The sequence below is a fragment of the Corticium candelabrum genome, chromosome 22, assembly GCF_963422355.1.
Source record: "Corticium candelabrum chromosome 22, ooCorCand1.1, whole genome shotgun sequence".
Lineage (NCBI taxonomy): Eukaryota > Metazoa > Porifera > Homoscleromorpha > Homosclerophorida > Plakinidae > Corticium > Corticium candelabrum.
In genome coordinates this window covers 4,336,853-4,346,746 of record NC_085106.1, presented here as the reverse complement: position 1 = coordinate 4,346,746, position 9,894 = coordinate 4,336,853, and the positions used below count along the sequence as shown (strand labels likewise).

General features: G+C 41.3%; 1 protein-coding gene and 2 long non-coding RNA genes across 3 annotated transcripts; 1 reads left to right on the top strand and 2 right to left on the bottom strand.

Annotated features, from left to right (window-relative positions):
- Positions 1-1,147: 1,147 nt before the first annotated feature.
- Positions 1,148-1,442, bottom strand: LOC134196992 (uncharacterized). The gene is made up of 3 exons (XR_009972586.1): positions 1,405-1,442; positions 1,262-1,326; positions 1,148-1,195 (listed from the first exon to the last, which is right to left on the bottom strand). It is a non-coding gene; the product is annotated as an uncharacterized LOC134196992 (long non-coding RNA).
- Positions 1,443-1,548: 106 nt separating this feature from the next.
- On the bottom strand, positions 1,549-2,019 carry LOC134197017 (uncharacterized). Its single transcript, XR_009972590.1, has 4 exons — positions 1,951-2,019; positions 1,845-1,889; positions 1,714-1,778; positions 1,549-1,646 (listed from the first exon to the last, which is right to left on the bottom strand). It is a non-coding gene; the product is annotated as an uncharacterized LOC134197017 (long non-coding RNA).
- A 6,318-nt stretch (positions 2,020-8,337) lies between these two features.
- LOC134197758 (uncharacterized protein K02A2.6-like) lies at positions 8,338-9,117 on the top strand. The gene has a single exon (XM_062667110.1). It carries the CDS (start codon positions 8,338-8,340, stop codon positions 9,115-9,117), a length of 780 nt encoding a protein of 259 aa, XP_062523094.1.
- Positions 9,118-9,894: the final 777 nt, after the last annotated feature.

Genomic DNA, 9,894 nt, shown 5'->3' with positions numbered 1-9,894 from the left:
TATATTTACGCTGAAGTCAAGTGTGACACTACTCTGGTATGCAATTAGAGATGTGATGTAGGAGATGATGATAGAATGAACGAAATAAGTGTACATACCAAACACTACCTGGTAGACCTATGCATCTGATCACTTTCTCTACTTGTATTATCAGACGTTCTCTAGTTATAGTTTACAATCTAAAATATTTAGGCTATGGTCGACTTTAGATCGCTGTAAATAAAAGTTCAGAAACGCACATCCAAAGCACTATTTGGAAGAGAAATACGAAAATTGATGTAAATATATTTGCTATTCTTTCCTATCTAGAGATAAAACTGAAATTAATTTAGAACTTTCAAAACAGCACGTTTCACTTATCTGAAACCGTCTAAGCATAAAATACTTATTTTTTGTTTATTTTAATTTTTTTTATCAAATTCGTCAGTAACCCATCTGCGGCGATGATGATAAGGCAGTATGTGGTAAATAGCGTGCGTGGATTTGTTCTCGTATCTCCAGTCCCCTGTTTCTCCCATCCACTGCATAAAGTCATCGATTTCATGGCTCTTGCACGGCTGCACTTCGTTTTGGAAATACCAAGTTTTCAGAAAAATTTTGACTTTAGTTTGAATGGCCTTTGGAAACTTGGCTCCTACCAGGAGGTGTTCTGCTTCTTGGATTTCTTTTCCCATGTCGTGTAAACTGAGCGATCTTCCAGATTTTCGAGAGCTCCGGATAGGACATGCTTTCAGCAATGCTCTAATATACCCGTTCTGTTCCAGGTATTGCAATGTCTCTTCTATTTCATCAACAGTACATTCGATAACTGTAGAAACATGAACATGTATTTGAAGCAAAAAAGAGCCAGGCTACAGCATGATACCTTCAGTTGATTCAATTCATCACTCGAATTGTTTATTTTCTGAGTATGAAATGAAAAAGACCGCGAATACAAAAAATTCGACATTAATATACATATATGCGAGATTGCTGCATAATGTTTACAGAGACGAATTGGGTTAGGCATGCTTAGAATATGATGCACAGGAAAAAATTTACTGTTCTCTTTTCCGTTTTGCAGACGATCTAATATCATAATCACGTTTTATCAGTTTCCTTTTTTGACTTTCTGTTTAACAACAACAAGGAACGTTTCTGATCAGGTATGGAACACAGAAACACAATACACAATGTATGAACCTTTGGAGAATAGCTGCTGATAAACAATAATACACATTTTAGTGCTCAAATATGCTACTTGTAGATCACGCTCCTATACCTTGATCTGTCGGGATCTGTTGTGCCTTCAATAGAAAAGGGTACTTTTCCTGGCTTGAACGATACCTTGCATAAGCAGATTAGTGATAATCATATGTCCAAATAAATACAGTGTGTATCTGAATATTTTTGCAGTGTTGATACCGTTAAAGAGTCATTAGCTGTAAGGTGTTCGTCTTGTGAATAACGTTTACTTTTCGTAGCTGATTTCTAAAATCATACAAAAATTACAATTTAGTAACAGTTAAAAATCGTCTCTTTCAAACCGTGCATGTCTCAATTAAATCAACTACTTGATGAATTGTTGTTTCTGTCCCTGTAATGCAGTCACTAGAATGGGGATCCTCATCATGATCGTTTTCAAATAGTTCATCTTTCTGTTCTCTCTTAGATACAGTACATGTGTTGTATCAGTAAATTGTATTTTGTTAGATCTATAAATTGTACGCGTACCTTTCAACGGCCCCTATAAGAACAATTCGATGCAATATCCACGTCCTCATGTCATTGGGATTGATCTAAAAATTAATGAAGTCGACGTAATGGACTCAGTTAATGTTTATACCACTCCAAATCTGCCATACGTTGTTGGCTACACGAGGATTGTCCACAGCTGCTGAAAGGATGTTCTGTAACAACAAGTATATACATTTACTTTTAGAATTAGTAGACGAGTTTATACAGACTTACCACACAAGTCCATATTCCACAATTAAATGGATCGGTTTGTTCGTGAAATAGCTAACGTATATCGAAAGGATACAAAAATCGACTACAAGAGCAACACTGTTAGTGGTTATATATCCTCTGATTAGTTACGACATCTTTATTTACCTTCGCTTTCAGAGTACTGGACGAGATTGCAATCATCAAGCATGGAAATATGATCATCGATAAAGAGCATATGGTAAGGCATATGATACAACTGCCACACGAGTTGATAATACAGGATATCTTCTAGACTATCAGGATAGCAGAAGTGTCCTATTTTGTTGTTTCGTCAGCAATAGAAGCACAGGTCTTGTAGAGATACAGTCCGCTAGCTTTCAATAATCTTGATATGATATCGACTATTTCAGGTTAGTGAGTATATCAAGGCATCTAGTGGCGATAGTCATGCAACAATGGCAAAGATTGGAAAAGAGATACTAACGAAGGGCGACTTGAATGCCCTCAGAAAACCTGGCCCTTTGAGCGACACTGTAAGCTGGTCATCAGTTGTGCATGCACATGTTGCGACAATAAATAATACGATAGTCAAGATTGCTACATTAAATTATTACTTTAACATACTAGCCACCAACTAATTGATGTTATTTGCGATGGAGTTTCTAATTGCATGGGTAATAAATTACATCCACAAGGACTTTCAAGACTATGTTAATGACATGGTAAGTAACTCAGGCGACAAATGCTATCACTGAACTACGTCTATTTACTGGATATGATAATACTAGAGACCAAGACGAATCCTAAGCCTTTCTAGCTTTGTACTCCCTATTTTTCGCAAGCGCGGAATAGCTGGTTTTCAATGGATAAAAAAGGTAATTTATCACAATACATAGCGAAGCAATGTAGAAACTGTTCATGTGTTGATTTTTTTAGCTAAATGTTTTTCATTATGAGCTTCTTGCCATTCCAGTTTACTTAACCAATCATTGGATAGAAGTTGCAAGCCATGAATGTATTTGCTTACTAAGTTTTGTGTTCATTTGCATTTCTTCAATGAATTAAGATTATAGATATATTTCATCAAGCATTTCTTGTCTTTGACTCGCTTGGAAAGAAGCACGAACAAGTTGTTTTCGACTTGAAGTAAATTGATTTAGTTTTCCTATAGCTACTTACAATTGTGTGCATGCTGGAGTATAGAGTCGACGAAGTCACTTAATTTTAACGACGTTTTTTGTATTGAACAGACTGTGGATTACGGATGTGTACCGTTTAGTCACTGGATCGACTCTAGATGTAACCGACTGGTCGTTGATATACCCAATACCTCAAGTAAAATTGGATGTGTTATTACTATCGTAGTTAAGCAATTGCATACCAGAGTAGTGTCACACTTGACTTCAGCGTAAATATAAAAGTCGAGATGCACACAACTGCTGCAAGTGACAAAAGCGTAAAAAGATTGTGACGTAAGAAATGAGCAATGAGCAATCTATAAGTTAACTAATTAAAAGTACACGCTCATCCCTAGAAACCGATCATTTTCTCAGTGTTTTTATACTTGTTTCATTCACTCTTTAGCTATGTAGGTTAAGAGTATCTTTATTCTTTGTACGTAGTATACCGTTTGAGCACTCAGTCTCCTGATACTGAATGGTCGACATAGGGCGCGAGTACGGTCTGTTCGACAAGGACAGCGAAAACTCGCTTTGATTTTTCCTGACGTCCACAACTTTCAATGGCCATCGTGACAGCAATTTCGTGATTTTATACGTTTAGCGTCTAACGTTTTGTCGTGTTTTGCGCGCAAAAGGTCACGCTAGAAGGCAAAATCCCGTTCGAACGAATTCGTCTGAATGGGATTTCGACATTTCCGACCGATCCAGAGCTGTTTGAAAGTACTGAATGAGTTGCTTCTATTGTGAAAAGTAGTGCCATTGCATTTTCAGCATCGGCAGACGTAAGACGTGAACATGAAACGGCGAATGAGTCGTCAAAAGGCGCGAGTGCGGTCTGGTCAACAGGGACACCAGAATCTTACCTTGCGTTTCTTGACGTCTACAAGCTTCAATAGCCATCGTGACAGCAATGCCGTGATTTGATACGTTTAGCGTCTAACATTTTGTCGTGTTTTGCGCGCAAAAGATCACGCTAGATAGCAAAATCCCATTCGAACGAATTCGTCTGAACGGGATTTCGACATTTCCGACCGATCCAGAGCTGTTTGAAAGTACAGAATGGGTTGCTTCTATGGTGAAAAGTAGTGCCATTGCATTTTCAGCATCGGCAGACGTAAGACGCGAACATGAAAGCGTCGAATCTACCCGACGAGATGCGCGAGTACGGTCTGGTTGACAGGGCAGTCAAACTTTGATTTGCTTTTCTGACTCTCAAAAGCATTTTAGGTGGTTTCCATAACAGCGCAGACAATTTTTAGGTTTAGTAGATAACGCCTAACGTCAAATTTTACCAAGGCAAACTTGTCTTGGGTTCATAGGCGTTCTACGTCGTTTCTGAAAACAACTAGACTTTGCAGACTGTGTAAAAGTGAACAAAATGTGTATGTATTGCATTCAGAAAGTTCAACGTCTCAACCGAAGACGAAAAACATAAAAATCCCATTGGGACGAAAGATTCTTCTCAGTCCCATTCGAACGAAAGAATCCTAGTAAAAAGATGAACAGCTAGGACCAACCGCAATATTGAGTTCCAGACCATTTTGAATCGGCGCTACACGTGTCTGGGAGGCCGACTCGATCGGACAAGAGGGACCTGGATAAAGTCCTTGAAGAAATGGAGATGTATTGCTTTAGGTAAACTAATGTCATTTCACATCGTTGTGGGTTTAGTTTGGAATGCATGTGTATTGCTAGTAACTGTAACAGGAGTAGACTACATTGGGCATGCGTAGTACAAATACCACTAGTATGTAAGCAGACACAGTACTTGTACACTTAGTATTGCGTGACTAGCCTAGAGAGTCAATATCATAATACACTATATTACATGGTGTCAGAAGTGCAGTGACTAGCAGCAGACTGTTTATGAGCAACAATGTCTACGGCTACGCAAGTACGAAAGTCACCGGAGCCACGCACAGTACGAGAGTCACCGGAGCCACGCGATCTCGTTCATTTGACGAATGTGACAGTCCCGTTGCCGGAGAGATTGAATCTAAAAGGCAACTTGGCACAAAACTGGCGAACGTTTTGCAGAAGATGGGAATCTTTCGAGGTCTCGTCCCGAATGACCAGAAGATCGCACGAGGAGCGAGTGGCGATCTTCCAGCAATGCCTGCCGGCAGAAGCTCTCGAGGTTCTGGACACCTTGCCCTTCGCAGAAGGTGAAGACAGAAATAATATGGCAGTAGTGCTTCGCCATATGGAAGCGTACTGCTTCAGCAAAACAATCGTGATCTACGAACGGTACCAGCTCACGCAGCGAGCACAGAAGCAAGCTGAGCCTTTTGATGACTACCTAATTTCGCTAAGAAGCATGATTCGTGCATGCAATTATGGTGCGATCCAAGATGAATTGTTGCGCGACAAGATAGTCCATGGGATACGCAACAATGACACCCGTCAGAAACTGCCGCAAGAAGCTAAATTAACTTTGGCGACCGCGATATCCATATGCCGTGCCGCAGAGTCGACATCCGCACAAGCCAAAGCCATTAGCTTCAGCGATGACGTGCATGCACTGACCGCGTACAGCACACGCAACAGGAGAAGACAAGCCACGGTAACCGCTAGGGTACCGCAGACATGTCAGTATTGTGGACGACGACATGACAGAGGTCCAAGACAATGTCCCACACTAGGCAAAACATGCTCCAAGTGTGGCAAAGCAAACCACTTTGCTTCCGTTTGCCGACAGAAACAATCACAAAAGAAGACAGCTTCCCCAAAACAACAGTACCGCATACACCGTATGGAAGACGACGAGTCAGACCAAACCAATTACTTGATGACAATCACATTGACCGATACCAGAAACACGGATACAGCCCATTCTCTTCAAAATAGCCAGGAGACACATGTCAATCAACTGTACGCCACAATGACAGTCGGTGGGTGCTCAATACGTCTACAATTAGACACGGGTACTACGTGCAACGTTATCAGAAAGTCGGAAACTCCTCCAGGGACCGGACTACAGAAATCTGACAAAGTTTTGTCTCTTTACAACAAAAGCAGACTGAAACCTCTGGGTAGGTGTACTTTGCCAATCATCAACCCCCAAAAGAAGCAACAACACATTGAGGAATTCGTTGTCGTTGCAGACAACAAAGCAACTACCTCTCTGTTAAAAGCCGGAGCGACGCAGCGACTAGGACTTATCAGCGTACACCTCGACCACGTACGTACTGTCAAACACGAACATACAGCACCTGGTTCTTGCAAACCGCAGACAATCACGGACACCACATCTGACTTAAAGCAACTTCTTGCAACATACACAGATGTTTTCGATAGCAGCACTGTTGGTCAACTGCCTGGAATGCTACATCTAGATGTTGACCCCACGGTACCACCTGTCAAAATGCCTCTAAGAAAAATGCCCATTGCTATACAAGCACAGCTGAAAGACGAGCTGCAGCGACTGGAACGACTAGACGTGATCGAATGAGTGGACACTCCAACCGAGTGGATATCTAGCCTCGTCGCCTAAGAAGCCGAACGGAAAACTCCGCTTGTGCATCGATCCCAAGCCCTTAAACAAGGCACTAAGACGCAGTCACTATCCGATGCACACCATCGATGATCTGCAGCCTGAACTATCGCAAGCCAAGATGTTCAGCGTTTGCGACGTAAGTAATGGATTCTGGCATGTTAAATTAGACGAAGAATCTAGCTTACTTACGACATTTGAGGCGCCACTGGACGCTACAAATGGAAGAGGATGCCTTTCGGTATCTCACCTGCACCGGAAGTATTCCAGCGACGACTAGACGAAGCCCTAGACGAAATGCCCGGAGTGCATACAATTGCGGATGACATCCTGATCACTGGAGTAGGAAGTAACATGAATGATGCAACAGCAGACCATGACCGCAAACTCCACAGACTACTTCAGCGATGCCGCTCCAAAGAAATCCGCATCAATGCCGACAAGCTCAAGTTTAGGCAAAGCAAAGTTGTCTATCTTGGACATTTGCTCACAATCGACGGTTTGAAGCCCGACCCCAGCAAACTTACAGCAATACTAAATATGCAGAAGCCCACAGACGTTCACGGAGTGCAGCGCATACAAGGACTAGTCAATTACCTCTCGCGCTTTCTTAGCAATCTGACCGATTTGTGTGAGCCACTTCGCCAGCTCACACACAAGGATACAGCATGGAATTGGACTGATATCCACGACAAAGCTTTCCAGAAAATAAAAAACCCTATTACAGAAGCACCTGTACTGCAATACTTTGACCCGGCTTATCTGACAACAGTACAATGCGATGCGTCAGAAACAGGACTGGGAGCAGCTCTCATGCAAGCAGTCAAGCCGGTAGCCTACGCAAGCAGGGCTCTGACAACGACCGAACAAAACTACGCTCAAATTGAGAAGGAATTACTTGCAATCGTCTTTGGGATGGAAAGGTTTCACCACTACATCTACGGCAGACCAGAATTGGTAGAAACTGATCACAAACCTTTAGAACCTATTGTCAAGAAACATCTACAGAAGACACCAAAACGACTGCAAAGAATGCTTCTCAGACTACAGCGTTACGACATCACAGTTACCTACAATCGTGGTACTCAGATGTTTCTAGCTGATACACTGTCACGAGTCTATTTATCTACTGACAAAGGACCATCATCCAGCCATTTGGAAGTGGTACACCAACAGACCAATGTTGCAATTGAAATCGAACATATCAATATGGCGGATTACATACCGCTAACACCAGAGGCAATAGCACAAATCCAAGAAGAAACAGCGAAAGACCCTATATTGCAACAGCTCAAGCTTATAATTCTACAAGAATGGCCAAACAAGAACAAACTTCCACCTGATTTAATCCCATATTACAGCTATCGACATACGCTAGTTGTGCAACATAACATTATATACAGAGATGATAGATGTGTCCTACCAAGATGGATGAGAGCAAATACCTTGCAAAAGATACATAGCTCACATCTAGGCATAGTTGGATGTCAACGTCGAGCCAGAGAATGCATATTCTGGCCTGGTATGACTGCGTACATTGCAGCTTATGTCAGCCAATGCAAAGTTTGTCAAGCCCTTGGCTCACAGCAGCAGAAAGAAACGCTAACACCACACCAAATCCCAAGTAGACCATAGAGCAAAGTCGGACTGGATATCTTTACGCTTTCAGATCAGCATTATCTGATTACAGTCGACTACTACAGTAACTTTTGGGAGATAGACCGTTTGGACAGTATGGACTCAGCCACGGTCATCAGAAAACTGAAAAGTCATTACGCAAGATATGGTATTCCATCAACAGTTGTATCAGACAATGGACCACAGTTTGCGTCAGATAAATTCAAAGACTTTGCCAAGACATATCAGTTTGACCATATCACTTCGAGTCCAGGGTATTCCCAATCAAATGGGAAAGCAGAAAGTGCAGTCAAAACCGCAAAACACATCATGGGAAAAGCAAAGATCACTGGGTCAGACCCATGGCTTTCACTGTTGGATCACAGGAACACGCCAACAGCAGGAATGCAACCTAGCCCAGCACAGCGACTGATGAGTAGAAGAACCAGAACTCTTCTACCTACCACTGCAAAGCTACTGAAACCTCAGATAACAGTCGATGTTTTTCAGGAACTAGCAACACGACAAGCAAAGCAAGCCCATTACTATAACAAAACAGCAAAGGATCTGCCTCGCCTACAACCTGGTCAAGCTGTCCAAATACAACTACTCAACGCTTACGACCACAAATGGAAACCAGCAACCGTTCAGAGACAAGTAAACATCCGATTCTATGATGTCACTACAGAAGACGGACGACTTCTTCGCAGAAATAGAAAACATCTACGAGCAGCACCAGCAACAACAAAACCCAAACAACAGACAACACAGATAAAGACATTACAGCAAAGCAGAATAACACCCGCAACGATCTTCAAACAAACAGAAACAACGAATGTCGCCCGCAGCAAACGAGTTGTGAAACAACCTGCTTACCTAAAGGATTACGTTGTCTAGACTTTAATGCTAGCTTAGCTAGAACATTTTTTTGGAAAGGGGATGTAACAGGAGTAGACTACATTGCGCATGCGTAGTACAAATACCACTAGTATATAAGCAGACACAGTACTTGTACACTTAGTATTGCGTGACTAGCCTAGAGAGTCAATATCATAATACACTATATTACGGTAACTTAATTTCTAGTGTGGATGTGAACGCCACGCTATGTATTATACAAATGAACATGGCAGTTTAATTTGATTTCAGATTTGCAGTACAGATCTGTTTTTGTAACACAGAATTGTTGCATCACTGCAAGTAGGTTACTAGCTATATTATAAGGACGTAGGGGCGACCAGCGACTTGTAGAAAAATTGCTCTGTCAGAAGACACTGTCAGACATTATAGAGTATCTCAAGTAAAAGAAAGCCATCAATAATTATATGGTTAGGTTTTTTCATGTGAAACATAATTGTTACTAGAACTACCAGTGAATGGTGTTTTGTTTGTAGGTTGTGAGAGTTGATTGAATCTTCTGAAGATTGTAATCAATTATCAACAATCCTCTCACGTATCCTTTGACAGCAGTTTCCAACATCCTCATAAATTAGAGTTGATTAAATTAATTAAGAAAGATTTCATAATCTTGTTTGCTCTGACCATAGCTAATTGACTATGGTCAAATATTCGTTTGTTTAAAATAAAAAGGGTGAGAAGAAGCCAGTTAGATCTGGATTTCAGATATCAATTCATGATTCAATTAATTAGTGAGTATGTTGACAGTACAACTCA

Coding starts and splice junctions, on each gene's coding strand:
- LOC134197758 (XM_062667110.1), top strand. CDS start 8,338: ATGGACTCAGCCACGGTCATCAGAAAACTGAAAAGTCATTACGCAAGA.